Below are 19,056 nucleotides of genomic sequence, written 5' to 3'. Positions count from 1 at the left end.
AACCGCGCTCGCTGGCCCTGTCGGGGGTAGGCATAGGCGCTGGCTGGGCTCATGAGAGAGATGGGAGGGGTGGACCCAGGGAGGTTCTTGCACCCAAGAGAATGGGAGTATTCTTTTTTTCCCCGGTACACAAAGTGTACTCGAGGATAGATATTTTTATGGTGGAGAAGGCGCTATTGGCTGGGTATAGGAAGTCGGAGTATTCAGCAATAGTGATTTCGGACCATGCTCCGCATTGATTGGATGTGGTTTTGATGCGGTTGGATTTTGATTGATAAGGGGATCAGGAGTTATGGGGAGAAGGCAGGAGAATGGGGATGAGAAAAATATCAGCCATGATTGAATGGCGGAGCAGACTCGATGGGCCAAGTGGCGTAATTTTGCTCCTATGTCTTATGGTCTTATAGTTTTGGAGAAGGCAATGGCTCAGAGGCCGGGCTGGAAAATGGACATGGGGTTGCTAGCAGACCAGAGTTTTTGTCATGAGTAGAACGGTGATTGAGGAATATGTGGGGTTTCATTACACGGGGGACGTTTCACAATCGGTGGTTTGGGAGGTTCTGAAGGCAGTAATGAGGGGGGAGGTGGCCAAGGAGGACTTCCAGTGATGGCCATGGTGTGAGTGGTTACACACAGGGTAGCTCCTGCTTGAAGGCTCTTTTTACCCGATACTTGGTGGAGTTTTGATGAAAAGGCGGAGGTGATTGTTGGAGGAGTAGTTTCCCCTGGGAGTGGTATGTCAAGGGTGGATAGGTCGACCCCCAGGTCGATGGGTAGGGTATGAATGGCAAGGGAGCTAGGGGGGTGTTTATGGAGAGGATGGGTATGGTGGATCCATGGCGCTTTCAGAACCCAGGGGGCAGGAAGTATTTCTTCTTTTCACACGTCTATAAGGTGTATTCGAGGATTGATTACTTTGGGGTGAGTCGGGAGATTTTGGTTGGGGTGGAGGGGGCAGAGTATGTGGGGATAGTTATATCGGATCATGCACCCCACTGGCTGGAGATTTGGTTTAGATTGGGACAAAAGCAGAGGCAGGGGTGGAGGGTTGACTCGGGGTTGCTGGCGGATGGAGGTTTTGTGATAAGGTGCGGGTGGCGATTAAGGAGTATGCACAGTCGAATCAGAATGGGGAGGTGTCGTCTGTCATTTTCTGGGAAGTACTGAAGACAGGGGGTAGCAGATGAGTGTGAGAGATGTGGATGGGGCCAGCGAATTACGCACATGTTTTGGGGGTTGCGAAAAATTGGGAAGATTCTGGGCAGGAGTGTTCGCGGTCTTAACCAGGATAGTGGAGGAGGAGGTGGACCCAGACCCTTTGGTGGCGATATTTGGGGTTTTAGAGAAGCCGGAGCTCATGGAGTGGGAGCAAAGCCAATGTCGTGGCCTTCGCCTCTCTGATTGCACAGCGGTGAATTTTACTGGAGTGGCAGTCGACATCGCCACCAGGGGTGACGGCTTGGTTGGGTGACCTGTATGACTTCCTGCGTTTAGAGAAGATAAAGTATGAGTTAAGGGGCTCTGTAGAGGGATTTGAGAAAAGTTGGGGGATGTTATTACCATGTTTGAGGAGCTGTTCGTCGTGGGGGAGAGGGGGGTGAAAAAGGGAAAAAATCTGTACAGACTGTATGGTTCATTGCTGGGAAGTATGCTTCCCGGGGTGTTTATTTGTTGTAACCTGTTTTGATACATGTTTGTAATAAAATACATTTAAAAAAAGGTGGACAAGGAGGAGAGGGAGGAACGCCAAAAATTGATAGAGATTCTGGAGGTGATGGGAGGTACACGGGGAACCCAGACCTGGCCCTCTTGGCCAAAAGGAAGGAGATGCAGGCGAGGTTCGATCGGTTGTCCACAGGGAAAGCAGTGCGCCAGTTGAGAAGGGTGAGGGGGGGTGGGGGTGGGTTTGAGCACAGAGTGACGGCGTATGTTGGCCAGCCTGCTCCAGTGGGAGGCAGCGAAGGGGGATAGTTCAGGTGCGGGACAGGATGGGGAAGTTGGTGGTGGCCCTGAAGCAGATCAAAAAAGTATTCAAAGAGTTTTATAAGGAGCTATCTAGGCCGGGAGAGGCACAGGAGACGAGGGAGTTCCTGGAGAGGTTGGAGTATCCGAGGTTGGGTAACGAGGGCAGAGCAGGCTTGGAGGGGTCGGTAGGGGAGCAGGAGGTGAAGGAGGAGATTGGGGGGATGCAGGCAGCGAGGGCAGCAGAGCCTCACGGATTCCCAGTTGAATTCTATAAGAAACTTAAGGATGCGTTGGCGCCGTGGATGGCAGGAATGTTCCAGGATGTGATAAGTAGGGGTGTATTACCACAGACAATGGGGTAGGCTTCGATTTCGCTACTGCTAAAGAAGGATAAGGATCCAGTTGAGTGTGGATCGTATAGGCCCATTTCCCTACTGAATATAGATGCCAAGATATTGGCAAAGGTTCTGGCATCAAGGTTGGAGGGATGTCTACCGAAGGTGATTGGGGAGGACCAGACGGAATTTGTGAACGGAAGGCAGCTGTTCACAAACGTGAGGAGGTTGCTGAATGTGATCTTGGCTCAGGTGGAGGGAAAGGAGATGGAGATGGTGGTGGCACTGGACGCAGAGAAGGCGTTTGATCGGGTAGAGTGGGGTTACATGACGGCAGTATTGGAGAGACTTGGAATTGGGCCAAGGTTTCTGTGGCATGGGTGCGGCTGTTGTACAAGGAACCGATGGCGAGTGACTGCACTAATATTAGGGTACTTTGCACTGCTCCAGGGTTCGAGGCAGGGGTGCCCTATGTCCCCCCTGTTGTTTGCATTGTCTATAGAGCCCTTGGCCATTGCGCGAAGGAGCTCGGGGTTGCGGAAGGGGATAGTGAGAGATGGGGGATGGAGCAGAGGGTGCCCTTATACGTCGATGATCTACTGTATATCTCGGAACCAAGCGCGTCAGTAGGAAGTATAATGGGGCTGCTTCAAATATTCGGGACTTTCTTGGTTGTATAAATTAAATTGAGGAAAGAGCAAATATTTCATGGTCTCCCAGCCGGGCATAGGGGAGGGGTGGCTACCATTCCGTTTGGCGGCAACCCACTTTAGGTATTTGGGGGTGCGAGGGATTAGGGAGGGGTCTGAAGTGTAATTTTACTAGTCTGGTGGGGAAAGTGAAGGCCGACTTGGCAAGGTGGGACAACCTCTCTCTGTCATTGGCGGGCTGGGTGCAGGCTGTTAAAATGAATGTGTTGCTGCGATTTTTGTTTTCATTCCAATGCCTGCCTGTCTTTTTGTTGAAGTCCTTCTTCAAGGGTGTGGACAAATTGATCTCCTTGTTTTTCTGGGGAGGGAAGGTGGCCAGGATTAGGAGGGTGGTACTGCAGAGAGGGCGACAGGCAGGGGGGCTAGGCCTCCCAAACTTACTGTACTACTGGGCGGCGAATGCGGAGAAGGTACGGGGCTGGAGCAAGGCAGGGGAGGCCCAACGGGTTAAGGTGGAGGAGGGATCGTGGAGGGGGTCGGGTCTGCGAGCGCTGGCAAACGCACCGCTTCCATTGGCTCCAGGAAGGTACTCGGGGAGTCCGGTGGTGGTGGCCACATTGAAAATCTGGAGGCAGTTCAGGCAACACTTTCGCCTGGGGGTCAGGTCAGAGAGGATGTCGATTAGGGGAATCATGGGTTTGAGCCGGGCGAATGGATGTGAGGTTTTGGAGATGTGGCGAGAGGGGTATCAAGGGAATGAAGGATTTGTTCCGTGCGGGGTGGTTCGTGAGCCTGGAGGTGTTGGGAGAGAAGTACGGGTTGGCGCAGTGGAAGGGTTTAGGTACCTGCAGGTTCGAGATTTAGCAAGGAAGGTTTTCCCGACCTTCTCGATAGCGCCAACCTCTTCGTTGCTGGAGGCAGTGCTGTCAGCAGGGTGGTTAGAGAGGGGGGGATTGTTTCGGCGATCTACGCGAGGATCCTGGAGGAAGACAGGGTGTCTATGGAGGGGATTAAGATGAAGTGGGAGGAGGAGCTGCGGAGAGGGGGAAGGATTGAAGAGGGATTGTAGTGCGAGGTGCTGCGGAGGGTCAATGCCTCGATCTCGAGTGCGAGGCTGGAGCTGGTACAGTTGAAAGTCGAGCATGGGGCGCACCACACAAAATGGAGAATGAGCCGACTGTTCGAGAGGGTGGAGGACGATTGTGAGCAATGTGGGAGGGCCCCCGCAAACCAAGTTCATATGTTTTGGTCCTGCCTGAAGATGAAAAGTATTTAGCACAATCTTGGGGGGTCTTGCGCATGGATGTGGAGCCCGGTCCCCTGGAAGCCATTTTCGGGGTGTTGGACCAGCCCGAGTTGCAGGCGGGAACTGGTGCGGATGTTTCAGCCTTCACCTTGCTGATCGCTCGTAGGCGGGTCCTGTTGGAGTGGAGGTCAGTCTCTCCACCCCATGCCTCAGCATGGTGGGGGGACTTGCTGGAGTATTTGACCCTGGAGAAGATGAAGTTTGAGCTGAGAGGGGCGAAGGAGGGGTTCTACAATTGTTGGGGTTTGTTTATGATGCACTTTCGGGAGTTGGTTACCATTGACTGTTGAGTGGGTGACCATGGGGAGGGGGGGGGGGGGGGGGGGCGTGGTTTTGGGGGGGGTTTGTTTCTTTATTTTATATTGTTGGGATTGATTTTGTTTCTCTTTTGTATGGCGAAAATGATGAAAATATAATGAATAATAATATATTTGTAACATTTCTGAGTATGGTGAGAAGGCCGGTGGGCCAGCTCTGTCGGCGGGCAGCAGTGAGGGAGATTGTGCAGCTTCGAGATGGAACGGGTGGATTGGTGGTGGTGCCGGAGCAGGTGAATAAGGTGTTTGAAAACTTTTATAGGGGCTTGTATAAGTCGGAGACACCGGAGGATGAGTTGGCGATGAGGGAATTTCTGGAATGACTGGGATGACCGGTGGTGAAAGAGGATGATAGGGCTAGATTAGAGGAACCAATGGGGATGGAGGAATTGAAGGCAACGATAGGGAACATACATTCGGGCAAGGCACCGGGCTGGATGAGTTCCCGGTGGAATTTTATAAAAATGAATAAGTTGGCACCGCTGATGGTAGAAATGTTTGAGGATGCGATGGAAAGGGGAGTATTGCCGGAGATGATGAGGCAGGCATCCATCTCATTATTACCCAAAAAGAAGAAGGACCCAGTGGAATGTGAGTCGTACATGCCCATTTCTCTACTGAACGTGGGTGCTAAAATATTGGCGAAGGTGTTGGCGGTGAGGTTGGAGGAGTGTCTTCCGAAGGCGGTGGGGGAGGATCAGACGGGGTTCGTCAAGGGCAGGCAGCTGTTGTCGAATTTGCGGCAGCTGCTGAATGTGGTCCTTTCTAAGGCAGAGGGAAGGGAACTGGAGACGGTGGTGACACTAGATACGGTGAAAGCGCTTGACAGAGTGGAGTGGAGTTATTTGTTTGTGGTGCTGGAGAAGTTTGGGATTGTGCCTAAGATTGTGGCATGAGTGAAATTGGAATACAAGAATCCGACAGCATGTGTGCGGATGGACTATATAAATACGGGGTACTTTCCATTATTTCAGGGAACGTGGCAAGGATGTCCCATGGCCCCCCCCTTCTGTTCACGCTGGCGATTGAGCCCTTGGCTATTGCGCTGAGGGGCTCGGACCTATGGAAGGGGATAGTGAGGGGGGAGGGGGATTGGAGCATAGCGTGTCTCTGTATGCGGATGATTTGCTTCTGTACTTCTCGGAGTCAAGCTCGTCGGTGAGGGACATAATGGGGTTGCTAGGGAAATTTGGGGCGTTTTCAGGGTATATGATAAATTTAGGAAAGAGCAACTATTTTGTGGCATCTTTTTCAGGTTCAGGGGTGGGAATGGGAAGGTTGTCATTCCGGGTAAGGGCAACTCATTTTAGGTATTTGCAGGTGGCATGGGGCTGGGTGCAACTTCATAAGCTTAACTTCATGAGCCTGGTGGGGAGGGTCAATGGGATATTCTCCCCTTGTCGCTGGCTGGCCGGGTGCAGGGAGTGAAAATGAACATTCTGCCAGGGTTCTTGTCTCTGTTCCAGTGTCTGCTGATCTTTTTGCCGAAGTCATTCTTTCGAGGGGTGTACAGGCTAGTCTCGTCGGTTGTGTGGGCAGGGAAGTCTGCCAGGAGAAGAAAGGTGGTGCTTCAAAGTGGGCAGCAGTGGGGGGTTTGGCCTTTCTGAACTTGTTATACCATTACTGGGCAGTGAATGCAGAGAAGGTGTGGGGCAGGAGTAGAGACCCGGAGGCTTTGTGGGTTTGGATGGAGGTGGGTTCTTGCAAAGGGTTGGGGTTGCGGGCGCTGGAAATGACGGCGCTACCGTTCGCCCTATGGAAGTACTGTTCTGTGTTGGTAGTCACGCTGAAGATTTGGGGGCAATTCCGATTGCACTTCAAGATGAGGGCAGGTTCGAGTGTGATGCTGATAAGGGGGAATCATGGGTTTGAGCCAGCGAGGATGGATGCGAGGTTCCGGGGATGTGAGGAGAAAGGGGTAAAAGTTTGGGAGAAGCTGGGGGTGAAGTATGAGCTCCCATGGGAGGAGGGCGTCAGGTATGTGCAGGTGCGGAATTTCGTAAGAAAGGCTTTCCCGAACTTTCCGGTGGCACTGGCCTCCTCATTGTTGGTGGGGGTGCTGGAGAGTGGGGTTGATTTGGCGATCCACAGCAGGATTACGGAGGAGGACAAAGAGTTCATGGAAAGGATTAAGGCCAAGTGGGAGGAAGAGTTGGGGATGGGCGTTGGAGGAAACACCATAGTGCAAAGTGCTGCGAATGGTTAATGCCTCGACCTCGTGCACGAGGTGGGGTTGATTCAATTAAAAGTGGTGCACAGGGCACACCTCACGAAGATGAGTCGTCTCCTTGAGGGGGAGGAGGATAGCTGCGAGCAGTGTGGGAGGGGCCCAGCCAATCATGTCCATGGGCAGGATTCTCCCATCTGAAGGCAGAGTGTTGATGCCGTCGTAAAAACTGGAGAGTTTAACGACGGTGTCATCGGACCGCTATGTGTAGCGATCCACTGCCGACCCGGCATGGGCTGAGAGAATCCCGCCCCATATATTTAGGTCCTCCCTGAAGTTGGAGAAATTCTGGGGGTCATTTTTCAGCACCATATCTGAGATCCTGCAAGTGGATTTGGATCCTGATCCCCTAGAGGCCATATTCAGGGTGTCAGACCTGCAGGAGCTGCAGGCGGATGTGGGGGCAGATGTTATGGCCTTCGCTGATGGCCTTCGTTGATTGTTCACAGGCAGGCTCAATTGCGGTGAACGTCGGCTTCTCTCCCCCGTGTCTCGGCATGGCTGGGGGATCTAATGGAGTTCCTGTATTTGGAGAAGGTGAAATTTGCTCCGAGAGGGACAGATGAGGGGTTCCACAAGAGATAGAGTTTATTTATCTTACACTCTGGGGATCTGGTTGCCGTCAAGGGGTAGGGGGAGGGTCAGTTCGGGGGGTGGGGGGGGGGGGGGGAGGAGGGGGATGGATGGCATAGGGATTGGGTTTGCGCGTTGCAAAAAATATTTAAAAGTTGAAAATTTTAATTAAAATATTTTTCAAAAAATAATTAATGACAAGAGCTGTTCAGCTTTTTGAATTTCAATGAAATGCTTCCTTATAATTAAAAAGTCTTAGATGAGAATTTGATGCAGATATTAAAGTTGCTGAATACAACTTATGAATACCAGATCAGAATGGAAGTCTCTATTTACCTTGATCGATGTCCACTCCCTCCTTCCTGTACATTAGCATGTATGCTGTATTTGATCTACGGTAAAAATGCAAACATTGTTAAAAAACTAATCTTAAATTTATGGTCACAAATTCTGGGATTAATGTAGCAAGCAAACAAATGGATAATTAAGAAGATTTAATCAGAAACCCAGTAACACAACACAGCAGATACCTTATCGAAGACATGCTTGATGGGCTCCCTACATCATTACAGGACGCTTCGGAAATGAAATCAGTCTTCTGTAAAATAAATAATTCTATAAATTTCTGGTTGAAGGTAGAATAATGCAATATGTTTCAAATAATGTAAAACTCATGTTCATGAATAAAGGGAGAGGATGTGTACAGCAGTGCTTTCTCTAAGCAGCTATGCTTAGAGAACAAACAGGCTATGCACAAGCAAACAGAAGTTTGAGAGAATACCATTGGGAAAGAGAAATGGAAATTGGGACAGAATCTAGGGTATCAGAGCTTCTGGCTCTCTTCAATCCCATGACAAATTCTGATTCAGGGTCTTGGGCACATTTTTACCCACTCTTTCAGCATTAATTTCGGAATTCATCTACTCGGACATTCCTAGGAAACCTGCCAGATTTGCATCTGATTGGTCCAGCAGTATCTGCAGTTGACAAAAGCACAAACAGTTTCTCTGATTGGCTGAATATAGGCCACTATATCAGCCAATATAAGCCAATATGGCACGACTGTTTGAAAACCAGCTGTCCCTACCAGCAAAATAGCTTAATAGTAATAGCTTGACAGAGTTATACAGGCACTCAATGATTGATCCCAAAATAGTCCATGATTGACCCAACGTCACAGGGAGAACTTTTCAGGAAACTGTAATCCTTTTCATCTTGGGCCCAAATAGCTGTGACTCTCTCTTTTATGTTGGAAGGGTGCGATTCCAAAATGATGCTGCCTCTGCAGGGTGGGACTGTGTGCTGTGTGTTTAGAGAATTCTATTGCTCTGACATGGAACAGGCCTGTGCCGAGTGAAAGCAACTTTTATAAAATGATTTTATCCACAGCAAATCTTTTTAAGTAAAGTTCCAAAATATATTTGGATTATCTGAAGTGTATGAAAAATTACTCTAGAAAATGTAAGAATTATACTTTGCAAGTCAGAATATTTTTCTCAGTAAAGAAGATAAATTTACCTCTTCGACATTTGTATCATTAAAATTGTACCATTTACTGGAAGAACTTGATTTAATGTAAGCAAAATAATGACCACTGCCATATCCTCCCAAATGATTACAGATTGAAAACAGCTCGAAGGTTGTGTAATCCTAGAGTGATTGAAGCACAATATAATAAAGGGAATTAAATCACACTTTAAAAGTCATGAAAAAAATTATGCAAAAAATATTATAAAATGCTTACAAGGACTTTGAAATTTGATACTCATGTCAATATGTAATGCTCTGTTATTAAACCTGATTTTAATGTTGGAAGTGTTAAAAACTTTTTGAAATTAATAAAAATGTCATTGTGTCCCTATTGTAAACCAGTCTCCCAATTAGAAACAGCACCATATTCTGTGAAATCTTGAGAGTATAATGCAGGAAATTGGGAAAAAGAAACTCCATTTTCCCCAGTACAATTCACAGAGCAATTTCCTTATGGACCAACAGTTTGAGGAATCATTTACATCCACGTAATGGGTGAGCAAATTAATATTTTACTCAATTGGTATGGAGAAATTCTGCCTTTCCCTCAATACACATTGATGAGTTCAACAGCATTTTCTCACCTGTGGAAAGACACATACTCAGATTAAACCAAAAGAGCAGAGTTTTACAGGCACCCACTGGTTAGCTGGGCAGCACGGTGGCACAAGTGGATAGCACTGTGGCTTCACAGAGCCAGGGTCCCAGGTTCAATTCCCACTGGGTCACTGACTGGGCAGAGTCTGCACGTTCTCCCCGTGTCTGCGTGCGTTTCCTCCGGGTGCTCCGGTTTCCTCTCATCACAGTCCAAAGACGTGCAGGTTAGGTGGATTGGCCATGATAAATTGCCCTTACTGACCAAAAAAGGTTAGGAGGGGCTATTGGGTTACGGGGATAGGGTGGAAGTGAGGGCTTAAGTCCGTCGGTGCAGATTTGATGGGCAGAATGGCCTCCTTCTGCACTGTATGTTCTATGTTCTAGTTTGCAGGAGGTGGGGGCACTAGAGTTCTCTGAGTGAGCTTCCCAATGCTTACCCACTCACACCTGACCTGTCTGAAATTTTATATGGGGCAGTGTGCAGAAAAATGCTGATGAGAATTTGCGCAGAAATTGTATGGACAGGTCTGTCAGAAAGCCTTCTGTGACTATTAAGGAGCATGGCACAGGGCTTTGTGTGACTTCTGAAGCCTGCCTTTCCTGGCAAGGACGTGGTGGCCAACTTGATGAGAACAGTTGCAGACTCGCCCGTGATGCATTGTCTAATGGCTGATGTCTCAGCCTCCATTCCCATAGCTCTCCAATATCTGATTGGTGGAGTGGAAACTCACACTGAAGTGAAGTAAGCGAAAACTGCCTGCCTTGGAGGTTCAGACCACTCCTTACTGGTTGTTAATGCTAGTGCTCAACAAATTTGCAGCATCTCACAGCAGTCCAGCAATCTTTCCTTCAACATATCACTATGCTTGCTTAGACACTGCCCTGGAGACATGACTGTGATTCCATGAGCACAAATCTTCTGTCCTCTCTCAGGATCACACCATCTGTCCTCCCACCCCTGCCACCCCTTACTGCTGCCTGTAAATCAACCAACCAGATTGTTGCCACCCATAGCAAGATGCTGTAATCCAGTACCAGGCCTTCTAGTGCCTAAGCTGCTTAAAGTTGTTCTGTAAGGCATCTGCTGTCGCCCTCACTGAAAGTCAGCAGCCTTTCTACAGCCTATACTGCAATGCAGAGGAGCACCAGGACAACTGAAGGCACATACAAGACATACAGTAAAGGAATGCACAGGATGATTAGATGATCTTTATATGAAATATTGTTTGTTCTTATAATGTTGTTTGTTTTGTGGTGGATTTTATTTCAGTGCCATCCAGTGGCTAGTAATAGAGGAATTATAAAGTTTAGGACTATTGTTGAAAAATGCGCTATTACTTTTTTTTTCTCAAAAAATATACTTGATTCATAAAATCTATCATAAACATTACAGAACATTTTGAATTGTCTTGACTGTACATTTCCATCAGAGTTACACATTCCCTTGACTTTCTTCTATTCAATTTTGATAACCGTACACACATATCGCTCTTTACGTTACAATTCCTTCTTAAACATTTACATTGTCATGTTTCTTTTATACATTGGAGTGTTAATGACCCAGACCGAGGGGGGTTTACACTGTAACCCGCCCCTCGGAGTACATTTGCTGGTAAGACCTTACACAGTGGTCTTTCCCCATTGCGCCTTGGCGGCAGCTGCCCCAAGCTTGAGTGCGTCCCTCAGCACGTAGTCCTGGACCTTGGAATGTGCCAGTCTGCAACACTCGGGCGAGGGCAGCTCACACCGAGACAAACATCAACTGCTGCTGGAAGGTTATCAACTCGGTGAAAGACGCTCTTTGGTCTGCCCGAAACCTGCTGATCTTCCAGTGCAAAGAGCTGTCCTCGACCGAAAAATGCGCTATTACTGCTGACCTTGCTGGTAATCTGTGCATGTGTGAAGTTTGTGTTTGTGCAGATCAACACACGGCCTCTTCAAAGACACATCAACGTTCATCTTGCCGGTATATATTGTTCACATGAGTGAAGTTATATCATCACACAAGATTACGGGTCAAACTTTTCAATTTTTTTGCAGAGTGTGTCAGCGGGTGGGAATAGCGGTGTTGGAACCTCCAGCCCTAATGGGCGCTTTCTCCATGAGGAACATTGAAAAAAATCCAATGGCTGGGGCCAGCGGGGTGGGGGCGGGGTGAGATTTTTAAAAAGCTCAAGCTCACCGTGTCGATTTTAAAGGCAGTTCTAATACACAAAAGTATAAACAGAAACTCCCTCCATCCCAGCACTGACCCCTGCCCTCACGCTGATGTGAATGGATATTATAACATAAAGGATTATCAGGCGTAGAGGCCATATAATTAGATTTAAATTTATTTTAATGAGATTGCGATATTCAACTTGTAAAATGTGATTTGGGTTTCTCAAGGGATTTGGCGCTCTCGTCGCCATTCAGGCCCATTGGATTTCTTACGTAAATGCAAAATCCCAGCTATCTTGCCAGGATCAGAACTGCACAGTTTGAGCAGGCATAGACAATATTGCGAAGTCTAAAAATAGAAGACAATGGGCGGGATTCTCTGTTTAGCGGCAGAGTGTTGACGCCGCCGTGAACGCCGGAGCGTTTTACGATGGCGTCATCAGGCCGCTAGGAGCAGCGATCCTGCGGCACACAAGGGGCCAGCACAGGCGCCGCGAGAAGCGTGGGTGCTGCGACCCCAGACCGACGTCGGATACATGGGCCATGTCGCATACGTTGCGCGAGCGGCGCTCACTGCTGACGCTCGCAAGGTGGCCGCTGGCCGCCGTGCTGCCCCGAGGTTTAGGGACCACGACCTCGACACGCTCCCGGACGCGGTGGAGGAGAGGAGGGCGGTCCCGTACCCCGGATCGAGCCGCAACAACCCGTGCAGCACCATCCGGCGTATATGGAGGGAGGTGGGCCAGGCCGTCAGCGCCGTGGGGCACACCCCACGGGCCGGCGAACAGTGCCGCAAAAAGCTGCACGACCTAACGAGGGAGCCAGGGTGAGTAAACAGTAACGTGCTCCTGGCACCACCCCCCTACCCCCCACACATGTGAAATGCCCCCCGCCAGGACGGCGGCACAACCCCTTCCCTGACCCACATGGGCTGCATCCACCCATGCCAGCCGCATTGGTCGGGTGCCCCGTGCTCCTTTACCATCATATACCCAACAGCTGCGCTGCATGCGTCGGACTGCCTAACACTGATGTTTGTCTCCTCCCCACCCAGGATAAGAGAGCCCACAACCACAGGGAGCGGGAAAGAACCGGAGGAGGTCCACCTGTACTGCACCCCCTCACCATCCATGAGCAGAGGGCACTGAACCACGCAGGCGGACTCGAGGACTGGGAGATTGCCGGTTGCCAGGTCGGAGGCGCACCACCAAATGAATCTCCCGTGACTGACTCCACCCCCTCACCCCAGCCCCCATTCCACCCCCTCACCCCAGCCCCCCACTCCACACCCTCACCCCAGCCCCCCACTTCACCCCCTCACCCCAGCCCCCCACTCCACCCCCTCAGCCCATCTCCCCACTCCACACCCTCATCCCAGCCCCCACTCCACACCCTCATCCCAGCCCCCCACTCCACACCCTCATCCCAGCTCCCCACTCCACCCCCTCACCCCAGCCCCCCACTCCACCCCCCCACTCCACCCCCTCACCCCAGCCCCCCACTTCACCCCCTCACCCCAGCCCCCCACTCCACCCCCTCACCCCAGCTCCCCACTCCACCCCCTCAACCCAGCCCCCCACTCCACACCCTCATCCCAGCCCCCCACTCCACACCCTCATCCCAGCCCCCACTCCACACCCTCATCCCAGCCCCCCACTCCACACCCTCATCCCAGCTCCCCACTCCACCCCCTCAACCCAGCCCCCCACTCCACACCCTCATCCCAGCCCCCCACTCCACACCCTCATCCCAGCCCCCACTCCACACCCTCATCCCAGCTCCCCACTCCACCCCCTCACCTCAGCCCCCCACTCCACACCCTCATCCCAGCCCCCCACTCCACCCCCTCAACCCAGCCCCCCACTCCACACCCTCATCCCAGCCCCCCACTCCACACCCTCATCCCAGCCCCCACTCCACACCCTCATCCCAGCCCCCACTCCACACCCTCATCCCAGCTCCCCACTCCACCCCGTCACCTCAGCCCCCCACTCCACACCCTCATCCCAGCCCCCACTCCACCCCCTCACCTCAGCCGCCACTCCACACCCTCATCCCAGCCCCCCACTCCACCCCCTCACCCCAGCCCGCCACTCCACATCCTCACCTCAGCCCCCCACTCCACACCCTCATCCCAGCCCCCCACTCCACACCCTCATCCCAGCCCCCCACTCCACACCCTCATCCCAGCTCCCACTCCACCCCTCACCTCAGCCCCCCACTCCACACCCTCATCCCAGCCCCCCACTCCACACCCTCATCCCAGCCCCCCACTCCACACCCTCATCCCAGCCCCCCACTCCACCCTCTCACCCCAGCCCGCCACTCCACATCCTCACACCCATCCACCTGTCTAATGATACATGCTGTCTTGTGTCTTACAGGACCAGCCGCCGGTCATCCCACGGCCAGTGCCAGGTCCAGTGCCCCCAGGGACGCAGGCCAGGCCGGGGAGGGCAGCCATCACAGAAGCCCTGCCACCGACACAGAGACCCAGGACACGGACACCCAGGACACTGATACACAGAGGACGGACACACAGAGGATGGACAGACTAGACACTGACACGCAGAGGACGGACACGCAGAGGACGGACAGACCGGACACTGACACACAGACGGGGGCGACACAGGGACCATCGGGCCAAGGGTAAACGCATGAGAGCCCGGACTTTGGCTCCGATGACGACATGGACTTTTCGTCACAGCTGTCTTCCACATCCTCCACCATTGCAGAGACTCTCACCTCGGTTGGGCAATTTAGTGATGAGGCTTCTGGGACACTCACTGGTGGCGCACCACATAGCTGCTCCGGTAGAGCAGGTGGAGGTAGGATCAGTCCAGGGGCCGGACGGTCAGAGGGCAGACCAGCCCCAGCAACCAACTGCCGCCCAGACGGGTCCCGGGTTCCTGGAGTTACCAGACCCACCCAGAGACCAGATGCAGTCAGACACCCAGGGGCTAGACAACGGGATGACGGCCGGCTTCCAGGCGCTGCAGACGCAGGTGGAGGAGTCCGTCCGTGTCCAGGATCAGGGAGTGGTGCCGGTCATGGCTGCCACCCAGGCCGACACCGCACGGGTGGCCTCCGCATGGAGGCAATGGGGGCGACGGTCGGACATGGGGCTTCATGTGCATGCGTCATCCGTGGCCCAGGACAGGGCTGCCCTCTCATAGGCAGCCATATGCCAGCTGGAGATTTCAGCGGCGCATCGCAGTGTGGCCGGGTCTCGTCAGGCCATCGCTGAGAGCATCAGCGGCATTGCCCAGGTGATGGGCGAATCTCAGCAGGCCATCGCTGAGAGCAGCCCCAGACAGGGATGGCCTACTCCCTGAGCTCCATCGCTGCTAACGTTCAGACCCTGGTCGATACCATAGCGGGCTCCAGGACTGGCAGCACCAGGTGTTGGTGGTGCCTCGGGCTTGTCTCCGCTTGCACCCCCGTCCCATGGAGAGGCCCGGGAGCCATCGGGCACCCTGAGGGAGGGGAAGGTGCTGGGGCCCGTGCCGGTGACTCCTGCAGGGGAGGTCCCAGAACACCGCGGCACCTTTGACTCCCCCCATTCCGTTCCTGGTCCATCTGGTGGACAGCGAGCAGAACAGGGTGGCACCACGCCATCCAGGATGCCCAAGGAGCTGCCTGGTCCATCCAGGCCGGGCCGCCCCAGGAAACGAGCTCCAACTGGGACCCAAGTCGCAGGGCAGGAGTCTCAGCAGTCCACCTCCAATGTTGCTGTACCATCTAGGGAACCACATAAGGCCAGGAAGTTAGACACCTCGCATCCTCCATCTCGCCACCAAGCTCCTCCTCCCACTTACACTTCAGCTCCTCAGTCTGCGTCTCCTCCGCCCCCATAAGTTCTTTGTAGATGTCCGAGATGCTTCCCTCCCCACCCATCCTCTGGAAACTACCCTATCCTGAATCCCCCTTAGTGACAGGAGTGGGAAGGATGATACCTGCCTGCGCAGAAAGTCCCGCACCTGTAAATATCTGAATTTGTTCCCCCTCGCCAACCCATATTTCTCCTCCAACGCCCTCATACCCAGAAAGCTCCCTTCTAAGAACAGGTCCCCCATCCTCTCAATCCCCGCCCTCCGCCATATTCGGAACCCCCCCATCCATGCTCCCTGGGACAAACCGGTGATTGTCCCCAGGGCGAACCGGTGATTGTCCCCAGGGCGAACCGGTGATTGTGGGGCCACCGTCACCTTGATGGCCACAGGGAGAGGGTGTCCTCCCCCAGTCCCACACGGTGCCAAGTGTGCCATCAGGTGGCAGATATCGGCGACGGTTTCTCGGCTCATCCGGAGTCTCCTCCTGCATGCCCTGTCCGGAAGGTCATCGAGGGACATGCGGTGCCGGTACACATGAGGCCACATTGTGCGCCTCCGGCGCCGTGGCACCACCTCCTCCCCCCTCTCCCCCTCCTATTCCTCATCGGTATCCTCATCCTGTGTCTCACCCTCGTCGTGGTCCTCCTCCTCCCTCTCTTGTGCGTGTCGGGCAAGTGGCCCTCCAGCCTGCGCGGCGGCCCGCTCCAGCCCGTCACTCTGCTGCAGCGGCCCCCGCCACAGCGGCCAACATCGCTGGCTGGGGCCCAAACATTATGATCTGCAGGGGGTGGGGGGTAGACAACAAGTTTTACCATGGCGCATGACCCCCTCCACAACCAGGTGCCATGGGCTACATGGCCGCCCTGGTTAAAAGCAAATTACTGTGGATGCTGGAATCTGAAACGAAAGAGAAAATGCTGGAAAATCTCAGTAGGTCTGGCAGCATCTGTAGGGAGAGAAAAGAGCCAACGTTTCGAGTCCGATGACTCTGCCAAAGCTGCTTTGACAAAGAGTCATCGGACTCGAAACGTAACTCTTTTCTCTCCCTACAGATGCTGCCAGACCTACTGAGATTTTCCAGCATTTTCTCTTTCGTGGCCGCCCTCGTTGGTGGCATGGTCGTGGACTGCGCCGCGCAGCCCGGACAAAGACACGTATGCCCCTCACCCCCGCCCGCCCCCTCGGTGCCCCTGCTCCTGTTGCCCATCCTTCCTGCTAGCACCACCGTTGAATGGCACTGCCCTCACTGGGGGCTGCCCTGGGTGCGGCCCTGGACCTACACTGGCGGGGAGGACCCCACCCTAGGGGGTCCGGCACCCATCCGCACAGCCGTGTGGCTTGTACTCAGCCAGCACCTGGGGTCTGTGTCCATCAGGCTGGCTGCCATAATGCCGTCCGTGACTTTGGCACCGCCCTGCTATGGCAGGGCATTCCCAGCCGGCAGGGCTGTCCTCCGCCCGCCCCCACCTGAACTTGGAGGGCCACCCCCCCTCACCACACCTGTGCCCGTCCCGCCAGCCCTAGGTCCCCCCCCCCACGCGGACCCCTACCTCCTGCCAACCACATTAGAACCACGCCGGTGTGCCCACCCGGGCTGCAGTATCAATCGCTCATCGGACCACCTCAGGCGATTCTCCGGGCCGCGCAGCGCAGTCCACGACCGTGCCGCGTTTGCTCTTGCGGAGAATAGCGAAACGCCGTCGGACCGGCGTCACGCGACTTTCCGTCGTGAACGGTGATTCTCCAACCCGCCACGGGCTCAGAGAAACCCGCCCAATATCTGCGCATGCATAGGTGAACAATTACATCACCACACAGAATGATGTCATCACTGTCGATTTGCACAGGTATGTGAACAAAGAACAAAGAACAAAGAAAATTATAGCACAGCAACAGGCCCTTCGGTCCTCCCAGCCTGCGCGATCCAGATCCTTTATCTAAACCTGTCACCTATTTTCCAAGGATCTACTTCCCTCTGTTCCCCGCACATTCATATATCTGACTAGATGCATCTTAAACGATGCTATTGTGCCCGCCTCTGCCACCTCCGCTGGGAAAGCGTTCCAGGCACCCACCACCCTCTGCGTAAAAAACTTCCCACGCACATCTCCCTTAACTTTCCCCCTCTCACCTTGAAATTGTGACCCCTTGTAATTGACACCCCCACTCTTGGAAAACGTTTGTTGCTATCCACCCTGTCCATACCTCTCATAATTTTGTAGACCTCAATCAGATCCCCCCTCAACCTCTGTCTTACCAACAAAAACAATCCTAATCTACTCAACCTTTCTTCATAGCTAGCACCCTCCATACCAGGCAACATCCTGGTGAACCTCCTCTGCACCCTCACTAAAGCATCCACATCCTTCTGGTAATGTGGCGACCAGAACTGCACGCAGTATTCCAAATGTGGCCTAACCAAAGTCCTATACAACTGTGACATGACCTGCCGACTCTTGTACTCAATACCCCGTCCGATGAAGGCAAGCATGCTGTATGTCTTCTTGACCACTCTATCGACCTGCGTTGCCACCTTCAGGGTACAATGGACCTGAACTCCCAGATCTCTCTGTACATCAATTTTCCCCAGGACACTTCCATTGACCGTATAGTCCGCTCTTGAATTAGATCTTCCAAAATGCATCACCTCGCATTTTCCTGGATTGAACTCCATCTGCCATTTCTCTGCCCAACTCTCCAATCTATTTATATTTTGCTGGATTCTCTGACAGTCCTCCTCACTATCTGCAACTCCACCAATCTTAGTATCATCTGCAAACTTGCTAATCAAACCACCTATACCTTCGTCCAGATCATTTATGTATATCACAAACAACAGTGGTCTGAGCACGGATCCCTGTGGAACACCACTAGTCAACTTTCTCCATTTTGAGACACTCCCTTCCACCACTACTCTCTGTCTCCTGTTGCCTAGCCAGTTCTTTATCCATCTAGCTAGTACACCCTGAACCCCATACGACTTTACTTTTTCCATCAACCTGTCATGGGATACTTTATCAAACGCCTTACTGAAGTCCATGTATATGACATCTACAACCCTTCCCTCATCAATTAACGTTGTCACTTCCTCAAAGAATTCTATTAGTTTTGTAAGACATGACCTTCCCTGCACGAAACCATGCTGCCTATCACTGATTAGTCTATTTTCTTCCAAATGTGAATAGATCCTATCCCTCAGTATCTTCTCCAACAGTTTGCCTACCACTGATGTCAAGCTCACAGGTCTATAATTCCCTGGATTATTCCTGCTACCCTTATTAAACAAAGGGACAACATTAGCAATTCTCCAGTCTTCTGGGACATTACCTGTGCTCAAGGATGCTACAAAGATGTCTGTTAAGGCCCCAGCTATTTCTTCCTTTGCTTCCCTCAGTAACCTGGGATAGATCCCATCCGGACCTGGAGACTTGTCCACCTTAATGCCTTTTAGAATACCCAAAACGTCCCCCTTCCTTATGCCGACTTGACCTAGAGTATTTAAACATCCATCCTTAGCCTCAACATCCGCCATGTCCCTCTCCTTGGTGAATACCGATGCAAAG

The 19,056-nt window shown here is 52.4% G+C and overlaps 1 protein-coding gene across 1 annotated transcript in view; it reads right to left on the bottom strand.

The window, feature by feature from the left end:
* Positions 1-19,056, bottom strand: part of LOC140389933 (ubiquitin carboxyl-terminal hydrolase 7-like) — a 124,602-nt gene that overhangs the window by 7,196 nt on the left and 98,350 nt on the right. Inside the window, exons 11-13 of the mRNA XM_072474590.1 lie at positions 8,892-9,023; positions 7,904-7,971; positions 7,710-7,765 (exon numbers count right to left, since the gene is read on the bottom strand). Coding sequence (XP_072330691.1) covers positions 7,710-7,765; positions 7,904-7,971; positions 8,892-9,023 — 256 coding nt within the window. The remainder of the gene's footprint in view (positions 1-7,709; positions 7,766-7,903; positions 7,972-8,891; positions 9,024-19,056) is intronic.

Source organism: Scyliorhinus torazame, chromosome 14 (genome assembly GCF_047496885.1).
Source record: "Scyliorhinus torazame isolate Kashiwa2021f chromosome 14, sScyTor2.1, whole genome shotgun sequence".
Taxonomy (NCBI): Eukaryota; Metazoa; Chordata; class Chondrichthyes; order Carcharhiniformes; family Scyliorhinidae; genus Scyliorhinus; species Scyliorhinus torazame.
This window is presented reverse-complemented; position numbering and strand designations above follow the sequence as displayed.